The sequence below is a fragment of the Carlito syrichta genome, unplaced genomic scaffold (genome assembly GCF_000164805.1).
Source record: "Carlito syrichta isolate Samal-C Ts95f unplaced genomic scaffold, Tarsius_syrichta-2.0.1 Scaffold302296, whole genome shotgun sequence".
Classification (NCBI taxonomy): domain Eukaryota; kingdom Metazoa; phylum Chordata; class Mammalia; order Primates; family Tarsiidae; genus Carlito; species Carlito syrichta.
In genome coordinates, this window is record NW_007246392.1 from 106,068 (window position 1) to 121,723 (window position 15,656).

A 15,656-nucleotide genomic window follows, 5' to 3' on the forward strand; every position below is an offset into this window, starting at 1 on the left:
TGTGTATGGGATGTTAGATCCAGGGGGGTAAATTTAGCTAGACGCTGAAGGATAAAGTAGAGCTTACCTGAATTGAGAGGCGAAACACACTTGAGAGAAATAGAATGAAGGCTTCAGAGGTAAGAGCCATTGTGACGTGAGAGGGAGATACTGAACCTCATCCTGAGACCTTAGGGATTTTTATAGTGTATCCAGTCAAATAAAATTGTCCTCTTGATTTGCTATAGCAAGCACATGCATTGAATGTGATGGAGGCAGATGTCAGATTATCGTGTTTCTTGTGATTACCAAAGAACGTAGGCGTAGTACTCAAAGCAAAGCAAAACGATAATTGGAAAAGGACAAAAACATTCCAATTCCACTCTCCAACATTAACAGTTAACATTCTGGTGATTTTTTTCCTAGATGTGAAAAACAGCTATATGTATATATTTGGGAGTTTATAAGATTAGATCATATTAGAAAATTATTTTTAAAATAAAATATATTTTATTTTCTGTTTTATTTCCATTTTAGGAGAAAGCCAAAAGCCAAGGCACCACTTCCTCCAGCTGAGATCAGATGCGCTGCTGTTGCTTCAGTTGCTGATTCTGTAGAATCCACTACTTTCATCATGGAACAGAAAGAAAACATGACAGACAGAGACGTTGAACTCTCGGTGGTTCTACCTGGAGATGTTATCAAATCTACTACTGTTCATGGCAGGTAATGCTGGAACAAATGAAACATTAGGACTTCCCTTTCTTGTTCCACCATTGACATCTGTGGCATGCCTCTTGATATTTTTTTCCTTTGACAAAATACTTCATCCATCACTCAGTTTAGTTACCTACAGGAAAAACAATGTTAAAATTGTGTTAAAAATTTTCTGCTAATGTTTTAATGTCAATGCTATGAATTCCATATTTCTGGTTAAGTGATTCTTGATATTTGAAACCATTTAATATCCATGAGATATTTAATACATTTTTAAAAAATTCAACCTTCTTGGAGGAATTGTCATCAGTTATATTGGTTTTGTAAGCTAAAGCTTACAAAGCAAACCAGTGACCCACAAGAAAATTCCTTTCTTCCCAAATTATTCTTTGCACTTTAAGCTGCTTTTTTGAATTTGGTTTTGCAGATGTTACTAACTACTATTAAAATGTAATACTCCCTTATTTATTAAAATAGATAAGTCTGTCTATAAATTGGCAGGATTTTAAAAAAAATTCATTGAATGATTTATTTTCTAAAAAGTGTGGATGAGTTAAGTAGAATTGTAAAATCAAACTTTAACCCAATAAAAAGTAAAGATTTGATTTAGGAGACATGTATGTTTAAGTACCCTCATGAAAACTGGAAAAAATGAAACAAAGCCAAGTGTAATTTTCCATTTCATCCTGAAGTGAAAATTTGTGTGAATAGTATACTTGGTCTTGCTCTGCCTTTTTACCTTCAACTGCCCGTTTGTTATCAGGGGTTCTGTTTTAGAAATTTGTTTTGACCTTAGTAGTGTGTGTGTGTGTTGTATATAAAGAAAACAAAAGAATAAATTGGGAGTTGCATTCTTACAATCTGGTTTTGTCTAGAAAAACTCATCTGAAATAATCTTTTTTTTTGAGTTGGCGTCTCACTCTGTCGCCCAGACTGGAGGGCAGTGGCACATTCCCGGCCACTGCAGCCTCAACCTGTTGGGTTCCGGCAATCCTTCCGTCTCAGCCTTTCAAGTAGCTAGAACTACAGTCCAGTGGTACCACGCTGGCTAATTTTTTTTTGATTTATTGTAGAGATGAGGTCTCGCCAAGTTGCCCAGATGGGTCTCGAACCCGCCGGCTCAGGCAATCCACTCGCCTCAGCCTCCCTAAGGCATGGGATTACAGGCTGAGCCACCGAGCCTGGCTATCTGAAAAATCTTATCTTCAAAGTCATGCATAACTCTACAAGTTATTGAAAGTAGATGAAAATAAAAATTTAACTTGGCCAGGTGCAGTGACTCACACCTGTAATCCCAGCACTTTGGGAGCTGAGATAAGAGGACTGCCTGAACCTATGGGTTCAAGACTAGCCTGGGTAACTCGATGAAACTTCATCTCTACAATAAATCAAAAAATTAGGCTGACATGGTGGCGCATGCCAGTAGTTCCAGCTACTTGGAAGGCTGAGGTGGAAGAATCACCTGAACCCAGCAGGTCGAGGCTGTGGTGGCCGTGAGCATGCCACTGCACTCTATCCTAGATGACAGAGTGAGACTCCAACTCAAAAAAGAAAAGAAAAGTTTAACTTTAGTGACTAGTACATAGAATTACCTATTAAATTTTTATTAAGTATATGTAAGTTGGATTTTGCCATTTATTTTCTATCACAAGTGGTTTTGGAGATCACACATGAAACTTTATGTATTTTTTGTTTCATTTTATTTGTTTATTTATTTATTTATTTATTTATTTATTAAGTAGGAGTCTCACTCTGTTGTCCAGGTTGTATCACACATGGAACTCTTTTATGTATGTATGTATGTATATATTTATTTATTTATTGAGTAGGAGTCTCACTGTATTGCCCAGGCTGGATCACACATGTAACCACATTTATTTTTAATTTAATTAATTTATTCACTTATTTATTTAGTTTTTGAGTAGGAGTCTAACTTCGTTGCTCAGGCTGGAGTACAGTGGCATACTCATGGCCACCTTAGCCTTGGCCCACTCAGCTCAGGCAATCCTTCGACCTCAACCTTCCAACTAACTGGAACTATAGGCACACACCACCACCCCTGGCTAATTTTTTGAAGTATTGTAGAGAGGAAGTCTCACCAAGTTTCCCAGGCTGGTCACAAACTCTTGGACTCAGACATGCCTCCTACTCCAAAGTGCTGGCATTACAGGCATGACCCACGTGCCTGGCCAGAAGCCCCATTTATGAGACTGAAAAATCTGTGCCTGTCTATGGTGGACTTCTACCGCACCTGAGTCTTCCCACTGCTGGGTGAGAAAGATATCTTGAAAGTTAGAGATAATGGCCATCATCTTCAGTTCTTGAAAAAAATAATATACTGCCTTTAAAAAAGATAATGAGCCAGGTACCTTTAATCCCAGTACTTTGAGAGGTTGAAGTGAGAGGATTACTTGAGGTCAGGAGTTTGAAACCAACCTGTGCAACACATCAAGACCCTGTCTCTACAAAGAAACTAAAAAAATAAAAATTAGCTAGGCACAGTGGTATACACCTGTAGTCCCAGCTACTCAGGAGGCTAAGGGGGGACGATTGCTTGAGCCCAGGAATTCAAAGCTGCAGTGAGCCACTGCAACAAGCCTGGGCAAAAGAGTGAAACTGTCTGAAAAAAAAAAATGGGCCAGGCGTGATGGCTCAGCCTGTAATCCCAGCACTTTGGGAAGCAGAGGTGAGAGGATTGCCTGAACCTGGGGGTTTGAGACCAGCCTGGGCAACTTGGTGAGACCTCGTCTCTACAATAAATCACAAAAATTAGCTGGGTGTGGTGGTGCGTGCCAGTTGTTTCAGCTGCTTGGAAGGCTGAGGTGGAAGGATCGCCTGAGTCCAGCAGGTTGAGACTGCGGTGGCCGTGAGCAGCATGCCACTGCACTCCTGCCTGGGTGACAGAGTAAGACTAAAATTAAAAAAAAAAAAATAGTGTTTTTCTTCGTTCTTTGTGTTTTCAGGTGACACTGGTTTCATTACAAATACTCAAAATTTCTTCTTGGGTAAAACTGTCATCTCTCTATATTGCCATCTTCTCTACCATCATTTAGCCTCTGGGTTCTTTAGATTTTTTTTTCTTTTTAACCTTAGACTTCAACATCAGAATCGTGTTTTACCTCTTTATCTTGTGACCCTTCATAGTTAGGCTTTTCAACGTGCTACCCTGAGTTAACTATTCTTCTGTTTCCTTAGGAACTCTGGGAATCTAGATCCATGTTCAGGTTTCCCTGCCCACTAGGGGATGGTGAGACATTTTCACTTTAAAACTGGTCCATTTCTGAAATTTTAGGGTTCCTTCTTTGAACACAATCTCTTTAACATCTAGATGATCCACTTTCTTTTTTTTTCTTTTGGCTTTAAGTTGTTTATTGTAAGATAATTTACAAATATCTTGCTGTCTTCAGTAATTCAAACAAGATGGAGCAACAATTTCTTTGACGAAGACAGCAGTAAGCTAAAAACAAAATCAGCTGACTGAATTTTCTCTTTTTACCTCTTGTCTGAGGATGGACCTTGATTTTCATTAATCCAGAGCTACAGCACCAGAGATGATCTCAATTAACTCTTTTATGATGATGGCCTGGCAGGTGCGGTTAAAGGTCAAAGTCAATTTGTTGATCATTTCGGAGGTATTCATGCTGGCATTGTTCATGGCCGTCATCCTAGCACTCTGCTCACTGGTGGTGGACTCCTTCAAAGAGTAGTAGATGATGTTGACCAGATTGTATTCTTTGTAATTTTGTAACACATCAGCATCAATATCGTAGATACTCATACTCTCAGCACCTGCAATGGTGTTAAGGAAAAAGATGGGCTTTTCTTCTGTCTTATAGGAGATGACAGCCCTAAATCAATTAAAGATGATAGAACCTTCATCAAACTCATATCCAGAATTTAGCAACTCAAGGGCAATAACCAACACATCTCCAAAAGTGGAGGGCTTTCTTCCTACTTCCTTGAATGCTGCCAGGAACTGATCGGAATGAGTCCTCTAAAGTATGCCCCTGATTTTATCACCAATCCCAGCAAGCATAACTTATTTTCCAGCTGCTGTGAGCATGGTCACCTCGCTTTTCATCTGTTTAGCAATTGAGGAATGATTATCACCACACAGCCCTCGATCTGAGGACACACCAATAAGGAGGTGTTTCTTCTTGTCTTCCGGCCCCTTTATGTCAGCTTTTTCATAGAGCACTAAAGCTCCTGTTCCATATACCCGAGCTGGTTTTAGCTCCCGCTCAGCCCAGGCATATTTTGCTGCTGCTACCATTTTCATAGACTTGGAAATTTTCTGGATGTTTTTGATGGACTTTAGTCGCCTGGTAATATCTTTCAAAATTGCCGTATTTTCAAACTTGGATCCACTGTGGCTGCAAGGCCCTGGCCGACAGCCCCTTGATGCCTGCACCAGAAAACCTGGTGGCAGCCCAGCTGATGGTCAGTCAGACAGTCCGTGGGCGCAAGCATGGCCGCTTTCTCTTTCTTAATAGAATTTGTTCCTTAGCCTGCTTTGTAACTGTCCTTTAGATTGCTGCATTTTTCTTCATGTCTAAACTTTCACTTTTCTACATGCCTAACTGCATGGATTCTGCATCAGTCATTTCTCCTACATTTGAATTTACAAGGACCCTAGGTTTTTCTCTCTTCTGATCTCCCAGCAAGTTAGCCTCCCAGGTCCCTAACCGTGAGTATAATCTTCCACCAATCAGCTTTTTGTTTCTGGGCTGTGGTTTTCTTGTCTTTGAAAATGTGTTGTAGCTGAATTGTTAGGCTTGTTAGTAGTAGGTCATACATTGCTAGGATTAAATGAAATACTCTCAGTGCCTGGCACATACTGGCTTCCTCCATTTTTGATTGGGTTGCTTTTCCTAACCTTGGGTGCTCTCCATTTACCTTGCACCCTCAGATTAATCTGACTGAAACATTTCTCTGTCTGTGGGACTACCTTTGACAAAAGACTACAGGAACAGCAATTCAATGCCAAGTTAAGGAGGTCTAAACTATGAAACCTGGAGAGGGGACACCTTTTCTTCTTCCCTGAAATTAAGTAAGCGTTTTCTTTGTTACTCTCCTTTGCATATCTTAAGAGCCACCACAGGACTCTGTTCTTACCCCCACCCCCCATCTACTCAGAATCAACTGTTGACTACTCACTGACTTCTGACACTTTATACCATGGTTGTTACATAGTGTCCTATGCTGTCATTTATGAAACCATTGTTACTTTTCTTCATAGTACTTAACACGATTTCTTGCAATGTAGCAAGCATATCATAAATTCATCAAAATGAATATTGTCCCACTAAGCCTGCCTGCCTCTCTCTCTTTATATATATATATATATTTTACATATATATTTATATACTAGTAAATGGAGATAGCAACTTAAATGGTATGAAGAGGCATTTGGAATGGGCCCTAGTTGTTTTCCAAGAATCTTTCAAGTAAAGATATTTTCCAGGTAGAGAGCAAGGTAGGAATGCCTAGAATGGGGATACCCCAAATTCTAATTGTTTTTTAAATTTTGTTTGGGGTTGAAGAGTTTTTCTGAGAGTAGAATCTATTGATATCAGTGTTGTCACTATGGGGTTTAATTTAGGGACTTTGTTCCTAATCATTTTATGATTCAGGAATGACTCATAGATGCTATGACTGATTATTCATATTCAGTTTTGATGAGTTAAAGTAGTTGTGTGATTCTGAATATCTTAGGAGAGTGATTCTAGATATTTTAGAGTATGATTTGGGATATCTTAAAAGTATGATATGGCCTATCTTAACTGTGATTAGGGCTATCTTGAGTGTTGCAGCTACAGCTGGCCTAATGTTTTTTAAAAATGCTTAGCAATAACAGAAACAAAAAGAAACATTCAAATAGAAAAATATGTTCTGGCCGGCACGGCAGCTCAGCCTGTAATCGTAGCACTTTGGGAGGCCAAGGTGAGAGGATTGCCTGAGCCCGTGGGTTTGAGACCAGCCTGGGCAACTTGGTGAGACCTTGTCTCTACAATAAATCACAAAAACTAGCTGAATGTGGCGTGCATCTGTAGTTCTAGCTACTTGGAAGGCTGAGGTGGAAGTATCGCCTAAGCCCAGCAGGTCGAGGCTGCAGTGGCCATGTGTGCCACTACACTCCATCCTGAATGAAAAAAGTGAGAGTCCAACAAAAAAAAAGAAAGAAAAGAAAAAGGAAGCATATATTTCTAAAAAATGTTAACTGCCTTGTGTGAAGAAGTCTCATGACAAAAATAAAATTTCTTAATGGATTTGTTACTACTGTATAAAAAGAGCAGGAAAAATTTCAACAGACTGATACAAAAATTTAATGGAGAACTAGGAAAGGCAGTTTTACATAAGTTTAAGTACATGGTGATTTCTTAGGTAAATCAGAGTTTCATATGTCACTCCATAAGGTCTCTAATACAATTTTTTGAGACTATCTTTTCTGAATTTGTCCAAATATTTCATTTATTTTGAGTGTTATTTATTATGCCTTTACTGTGAAGAATGTAGTATCAGTATTAGATTGAATGATATATTTAGAAACATTTATGTCTCACTTTTTCAGAAATACTTTTTCCCCAAAAAAATCTTGGGGAAGATTTTTAGAATGTCCTCCTCATACATCTCAGGTAAATGTGTGCTCGGGATGTTTTTCTATGGGAATGGGAGAATTTAGAGTTATCTTCAGAAGAATGCACTTGTTTGTACTTTGATTTTCACCAAAGAGCTTATTCATATTAGGGGAAATGGTAAGCTTGGGGGTGGTCACAGACTTTATGCTCATGGAGAAACTAAAAACTTGTTTGTCCTGCTTTAGGTTGGTAGTCTGATGGCTGAACAGTTTTGTTACCCAAGCTTAGTGATGCCATCTCTTCTGTGACCAAAAGGCACTTGTCTCTGCCATCTTACATCAAGGGTGGTCTTTTCACTCTTGGGCATTTTTGTTTATTCTGATCCCATGGTTGGTTAGATGAAGTCAGGACCAATTAAAACATTTTATTTATATATAACATACAGCAGAGTCTAGTAAAGATGTGTACATGTCTATGTGTATACATATACGGGGGGGGGGGAACCCCCCAAATCCTGGAATGTATTTATAAAAAACTGTGTATTTATTCTTACATGTTTAAACTTTAGTCACCTTCAAAGTTCTCACTATTTGATGCAATACACCTCTTGAGACACTTTCCACTGCTCAAAGCCATTTCTGAACTCGTCAATTTTGATGACTTTTAATGCTTCTGCCATTTTTTCTTTTTCCTCTTACACATCAGCAAAACATTTTCCTTTGAGGACTTTTTCACCTGGGGAAACAAAATAAAGTCACTCAGGGGAAGAGCAGGTGAACAGGGACGGTGAAGCATGGAGATCAAGCCGTTCTGAGTCCAAAACTGCTGAACACTCAGTGCTCTGTGGGAAGGTTGTTCATGGAGATCACCCATCATGACAGGGGCACATGTGTTAAAATAATATCCAAAAACAATTCACTGAAGCCGAATGCAGGCTCACACAAGAATGCTAGCTAGTATACTGATGCTGATGGGTTCCTAGAACGCTTATCTAGCAGAGGAAGCCTGTATACCTCAAGGGGTCTGCTCTCCAAAAGATAATTCTGGTTTTTTATTCATCCTCACCTCATTCATAAGTAAATACATACATACATGCATGCATACATACATAAGAAGAAGAAGAAGAGAGAGAATCTCACATCTAAAATGCTCCAAAATCCAAAACTTTTTGAGCATTGACGATGCTCAAAGAAAATTCTTATGGGAACCTTTCAGATTTGGGATTTCCAGATTAGAGACAGTCAACTGGTATAATGTTCCCAAGTCCAAAAAAAAAAAAACCAACATTGAAACACTGCTGGCCTCAAGCATTTCTTGTGTGTGTGTGTAATTTATTTAATTGGCAGAGTAAACTACGTGTTTCACCAGACAAAGCAACTCTTGGCCTTACTAAAAGTAGCATTAAAGGCTACTGTTGTTACAGAACAAGCTGGCTGTTTTTCTCAGAAAATGCCATACTTTGCACTAGCATAAGTAGTGGTGTCTACTTGGGAAAAGTTAATTTGTAATGAAAATGAACTTATAGCCTGATCTGTTACAGCTACTATATAGAATAAGGAAATATATAGTTACATTTGTATGTCATTCTAGGTCCTTATCTTACAGTCAGGTGTCTGTTTGGTAGGTAATTATTCCTCACTGAATAAATGTTAGTTCCTTTTTCCTGTCTTCTATTTCTCTGGGATATATGTTTAAAGCAAGATGTTCAATTTGGGAAATTTGATAAAAGATTGACATGAATCTTCTTTGTTAGCCTGTCCTATGGCCATATTGTCACACGTGATCTCCCATGAGACGGAGAGAAGGAATAAACACCGTTTATGACAGAGGAGGAGAGGTTTTTATGCCCCTACCATAGACAGGAATTTGTTTTGCTGGGAGCAAATCTTAGAAGGCCATGAGTGAAAACAAAGGAAGCACAGAACTTGAAGCTAGAAGTCCCAACTAGAAGTTAATAGTTTTGTTCCAAACTAGCTGTGTGATCTCAAGCAAGTCACCTCACCTCTCTGGGCTATTCCTGTAAAATGACTCGGGGACATGTTGCATATGATTTATGGCCTGATCTGCCTGTCCTGTAGCATTAGTTTATAACAGAGTTGGAGGAACACAGTTTGATTGGCATAGGGTGGGTCCTCTGAGGAGCTCAGAAGAATTTTACATGGAGTACAGCGCCACCTGTTGGAAAAAAGTAGACTATGAAAAATGACAAAGCTTGATCAATGCAGGTCATTTTTATTTTAAAAAACCAAAACATGACAGCAGCACAACAGTTTGGATCTCGAAAGAATTTCTGAAGTTCACATCATACTTAAATTGATTGAAAAGTGTCAAATGATGACAAATATATGCCAAATGCATGTATATAATAGGATATATAATCTCAAAAAACACTCCTAAGAATCTATAGCGTGGCATGTTTAACTCTGCAAGAATGCTTACATTTTGGTTCACATCCTTATTCGGCTGTAGCTACTTAAAACAAAAGTTGGAATTTTAACTGTTAAAATGTTTCAGTGTAGCAATACTGCTTGTGTTTTTAATTGGTGAAATTGGAAAATCCTGTAATCCTGGCAGTGGTACCGCCCTCCTGTCCCCCACAGCCCCAAGCCTGGAGTACTTAAGCCCCAGTTGGCTGCTCACTTTCTTCCCTGGGAAAGAGTTGTGACAAAGTATTCACAAAAGTCCTTGAAACATTGTTCCTGGGAAGGCCACCCTTTCCCTTTGCTTTTCTGGCATCTACATTTTATAATAATGACCCGTTTTAATTTTAGTTTTAAACTTTTTATGGTTACAAATATGATAGCTGGACATTTTATTATTTTTTTTATTTTTTATTTTTTTTGAGTAGGAGTCTCACTCTGTCGCTCAGACTGGAGTACAGTGGCATTGCTCACAGCCACTGCATAGCTGGACATTTTAAAAAGTTGCAAAATAAGCTGGGCTCGGTGGCTCAGCCTGTAATCCCATGCTTTGGGAAGTCGAGTTGAGTGGATTGCCTGAGTTCACGGGTTCAAGACCCACCTGGGCAACTTGGCGAGACCTCATCTCTATAATAAATCAAAAAATTAACCGGGCGAGGTAGCGCATGCCTGTAGTTCCAGCTACCTGGAATGCTGGGGTAGAAGGATCACCAGAGCCCAGCAGGTTGAGGCTGCGGTGGCCGGGAGCGTGCCACTGCACTCCAGTCTGGGCGACAGAGACTCCAACTCAAAAAAAAAAAAAAAAAGTTGCAAAATATAGATAAGCAAAAAAATCTACAGCACTATGTCAGGATTAAGCAGAAAGATTACAACTTTAAACATTGTGATTTTTAACCTTTTCTTCACATACATACACCCATACTTACATATGCATTTTCTTTTGTACATCACTGTGGCATTAAATATAACATAACAGTATAATATGTTTTTTTAAGTTAATGATCTTCAACTTTTATGTCAATACAATTTAATCTTATCTTTGTTTATATTCAAACTGCCCTAATTACAGTGAGATGTATTTGTAAACATTTTTTGTTTTTACAATGGGTGTGTGCATGTGCTTGATAGGTATCTTCTTAAATCACAGTTTTTATAGAGGTAATTATTCATAATTACCCCTGAATATACATTCAAGATAAATGACCAGAAATAGAGCTTAAAGTGGTGACCCTCTAAATTTATTTTTTACTTTTAGAAATATCTGCTTCTAGTATATAATGACTTTTATCAGTTTAATAATGACCTGATTTATAATAATAATCATAATGATAGTTATTATTTTTTGAGATAGGGTCTCACTCTGTTATCCGGGTTGTAGTACAATGGCATGATCATAGCTCACTGCAGCTTCAAACTCCTGGGTTCAAGCAGTCCTCTTACCTCAGCCTCTCAAGTAGCTCAGATTACAGGTATGCACCATCACGCCCAGTTAATTTTATTTATTTATTTATCTTTTTTTTTTTGAGTTGGAGTCTCACTCTGTCACCCAGACTGGAGTGCAGTGGCATACCCCATTGCAATGGCCACCACAAGCTTGACCTGCTGGGCTCAGGTGATCCTTCTGCCTGATCCTTCCAAGTAGCTGGAATTACAGGCTTGAGCACCATGCCTACTAATTTTTTGATTTATTGTAGAGATGAGTTCTCGTCAAGTTGCCTGGGCTGGTCTCAATCCCATGTACTCAGGCAATCCTCTCACCTTGGCCTCCCAAAGTGCTGGGATTATAGCCATGAGCCATCGCGCCTGGCCAATTTGTTTTATTATTTTGAAGAGATGGGATCTCATTATATTGCCTAGGCTAGTCACAAATTTTGGTTTCAAGAAATCCTCCTTCCTTGCCTCCCAAATTGATGGGATTAAAGGCATGAGCCCCCATGCTCCATTACTGATCTATTCTTATCTTCAAATTGCAATTCTCTGAGTTACTTTTGACAAAATGTTTGTTGTAGCATAATTCAGTACGCATTGACTCATCTCAGCCTTGAGAATAGATTTTTTTAATGTACCTGGCCCACTTAATTTCTTGCACATACATAGTTGGAGAGCATCACTTCATTCCTGAACTCATTACTGAACTAGGTAGGTTAGCATAAGATGGATAAACATCAGTAACAATAGAGAATGTTCCAAAATTTTTGTACTATCATTGGTAAGTCTAATTGGGTTGTTGGTGTGTGTTTACATGGTACAGAGAGAAACAACTTCACTCAGTTTTGAGGATTGATTAAAGATATGTAAAATACTTTGTTAGATATTGGGGCAACTTTAAGAATCTAAGGAAGAATCTTATTCTTAGAGTTCAACCCCTAAACAGAAACTTCCAACCCATCTCTACGAAATATCGTTTTGTCACCCCCACTTTCCTAGGACAGTCCTTGGTAGCATCCATTATCCCAGAGTCATTATTAATAACACCCCCCTTTCACTCTCAGGTGTTCCAGATTGGATGATAAATCACACAGCCAACATATGGGTAAATGACTTAGTTTATACTTGCAGGCTTTGGAAATTCACCAAACAAGGTGTCAAGCAATTTTTGACCCTTTGATAATCTGAAAGCTCTTTAGTAACCAGCATTTTTGATACCCATCTGGATCTTTTTTTTTTTTTTTGAGTTGGAGTCCCACTCTGCTGGGGTGCACTGGCATGCTCCCGGTTACCACAGCCTTGACCTGCTGGGCTCAGGTGATCCTTCCGCCTCAGTCTTCCAAGTAACTGAAACTAGAGACACGTACAACCATGCCCAGCTAATATTTTGATTTATTGTATAGATGAGGTCTCACCAAGTTGCCCAGGCTGGTCTTGAACCTGTGGACTCAGGCAGTCCTCTCACCTCAACCTCCCAAAGTGCTGGGATTATAGGTGTAAGCCACCATGCTCAGCCCATTTGGATCTTTAAGACACAGAAATTGAAATCTTGTCTTATCCAGCAGGTAGCAAAACTAGGGCAAGATCTTACGTCCTTTGTGTCATGGATACAAAAAGGGTCACCAGAGAATTCAGGGGCATGATCGATCCGTGAACTCAAGTTGCAGCAGATAGCAGATAGTCTGTTCCAAATCATCTACCTCTCCTGGTGGGCAGAACTTGAGGTACCATGATGCTAAAATATAGCTGAAGTAATTCTGGATTTGGGATTCAGCAGACTCTTAATCCTTACTGCTCCCCAAATTCTTTATGTGCTTTGCATAATCTGGCCGTGTAGCCTCTCTAACCTCAATTTTTCAATTCATAAAGTGAGAGTGGCAGTCGTGGGCTTGAATGAGATAATAGATATGAAATTAAAACAAGGAATTGTTATTTATTTCTTAAAGAAAGCGGGAAATCTTATGGGGATTTCCTCATTTCAAAGAAGAGTTTTTAAAAATGTCTGTCCTCTAGAAAATTATTACCTTGTCTTATAAAGAAAAATGCCTGTAAATTGTAATGCAAAGCAGACTCTGTTTAGTGATATCATAAACAAAAGTGCAAAGTGGTGTGGTAAATGAAGAGAAGAGACTACAATAGTTCTCATTTGAATGAGGATGTGAGGACCAAGTTCATCTAATCCTTTTCCACTTTTAATGATTAACGGTAGTAGATATCTTGGGGGGGGGCGCACACCTCATCAACAAGGGTACCTGCACAATGCATATTTGTATACCTAACCCTTAACTGTACCCCACAATTTTAAAATAAAAAATAGGTTAAAAAAATAAATAATAATAATAATTTTCTTCAGGTTTCAGATGACCTGCTGGTGTGTGCTCCTGCCTTAGGAAACAGGAAGACGGGCTTGTTTTCTCTGGTAATCCTGTGGTCAAACCCCTTAGCCAATTACTGTCAGGTGTATCAGCTTGGGGATTATTATTCCAAACCAAAATTATTGTCTTTGGCAGAAGTAGTTTGGCATCCAGGTCTATAATTCTAAACTATATTCAAGAGATGATTTCATATTCTCTGGGTACACTTTGTGACTGGTTAATTCCAGCAGCAACCTAATTGGATACAGGACTTGCTTAATAGTTAATGTCCTACATTTATAATATTATGACTTTTTTTGTGGTAGAGTTAGTCAGTAATTCCCACCCTCTAAATCTTCTGGATAGAGTCATCTCTTCTGTGTTTTCGTGCTGAATGCCGAGGCTTTAATTAAATAGTTAAAGCATTCAAACTTGTCTAAGGCTGTTTTGGGGAAAGGTCTTAGCCCCTTAACATTTTATACAAAAGCATGTGAAGATGACATGGCTCTAGACACTTCAAGTTTATTAATTTTTTTTTTAAAACCACAACTTCCACAATGTTGTTTTTTTTTTTAATTTAAAGCAGATGAGTCTTCTTTCAACATCTCTGCTTTCTCATGCATCAGATACTGTACAGAGATGTTAGTTGTATTTTGCCTAGGTTGATGAAAAAAGCCATACTGTGTATGTAAAGATGTTTATCCTGAGCCAAAAAGAGTTACCACGGCCCGAAATACAGTCTCAAGAGGTCCTGAGAGCATGTGCCCAAGGTGGTTGAGTAACAGCATGATTTATACATTTTAGGAAGACAAGTTATAGGCAAAGACATAAATTAAAATATGTAAGGTATATCTTGGACATTTCAAAGGAGGGGCAGCACACAGGTAGATTCCAATATTCTCTGATTGGCATTTGGTTGAAAGATTTAAACTTTGTCTAAAGAATTTGAAGTCAGTAGAAAGAAATGCTTAAGATGTGAGAGGTTGTAGGAGTCAAGGTTCTTGTTATGTAGATGAAGCCTCTGAGTAGCAGGCTTAAGTAGCTGGCTTCAGAGAGGATAGATGGTAAATATTTTGGAGCTTAAAAGATATCAGACTCTTAAGTCTCTCCTGGGCCTGGGAAAGATCTAGGGAAGGAGATTCTCTATAGATACAAATTTTCCTAAGACACAGCATTGCACAGGGCCACTCCAAAATATGTCAAAGAAATATTTTGGGGGTAAAATATATTTATTTCTTTACTGCCTGCTACCTGTCATGCGGTGCTGTCCCAGAGCCAGGTTGGAATTTGGTATCTCATTGTCACAGTCTGTTTTGTCAGTTTTATGATCTCTATTTTAATGTTAATGTTAGTCAGTTGTGTCTAAACTCCAAAAGGGGTGGTCATGATGAGGCATGTCTGACCTCTTTTCCCATTATGGCCTGGAATTTAGTTTTTCGAGTTTCTTTTGGCCCAGAGGGAGGGGGTATGTTCAGTCACTTGAGGGGCTTAGAACTTACTTTTAGTTTGTCTTTGCTGTGTGTTTGAGCTTATGGACTTTCAAGTGGACTTACCGCAGAGAAAAATAATCCCTGTTTCCTTTAAATTACTTATTTAGCAACACTGACCTCATTATGTGCCTGACATCCCATTAGGTCCTGGGAGTAAATATTGCTAAGATGTGGTCCTGCTAGAGAAGGAACTCACACCTGAGTGCAGATGGAACCCAGATGACATCTTGAGGTCACTCAACTCCTTAAGATCTAGATAATACTGGCCTTGAACCCCTGTTTCACTTCCCGTGGAAAACTCCCTGCCATTTATAATCTTATTATAAACTCCCAAGAGTTCTATGTTCTTGGGGCCACCTCTGGCTCTGACTTTGTATCCTAGTACCTCTGCATTCTTATTTTTCAGTTTTTATATTTAGAAGTTTCCCTTTTTTTTCCTTTTCTTAATTTGACCCCTTCTAAATTAGTGGTGGTTTGTAAGTCACCAGTGAAAGGCTAATAAGTACACCACATGGCAAACCATTTATTTATCTATTTTTGAGTTGGAGTCTCACTCTGTCACCCAGCCTGGAGGGCAGTGACCGCTCCCGGCCACCACAGCCTTGACCTGCTGGGCTCTGGCGATCCTTCTGCTCAGCCTTCCAAGTAGCTGGAACTACAGGCGCGCGCTACCACGCCCGGCTAATTTTT

At 39.0% G+C, this 15,656-nt stretch overlaps 1 protein-coding gene and 1 pseudogene across 2 annotated transcripts in view; one reads left to right on the forward strand and one right to left on the reverse strand.

Moving 5' to 3' along the window:
• Window positions 1–258: 258 nt before the first annotated feature.
• Window positions 259–15,656, forward strand: part of COBLL1 (cordon-bleu WH2 repeat protein like 1) — a 70,849-nt gene continuing 55,451 nt past the window's right edge. The window contains 2 exon segments of the mRNA XM_021711437.1: window positions 259–296; window positions 517–705. Of these exon segments, the coding sequence (XP_021567112.1) occupies window positions 259–296; window positions 517–705 (227 nt within the window).
• LOC103258568 lies at window positions 4,055–5,087 on the reverse strand (annotated as a pseudogene). The gene has a single exon (XR_002481869.1). The product of XR_002481869.1 is annotated as an ATP synthase subunit gamma, mitochondrial pseudogene (transcript).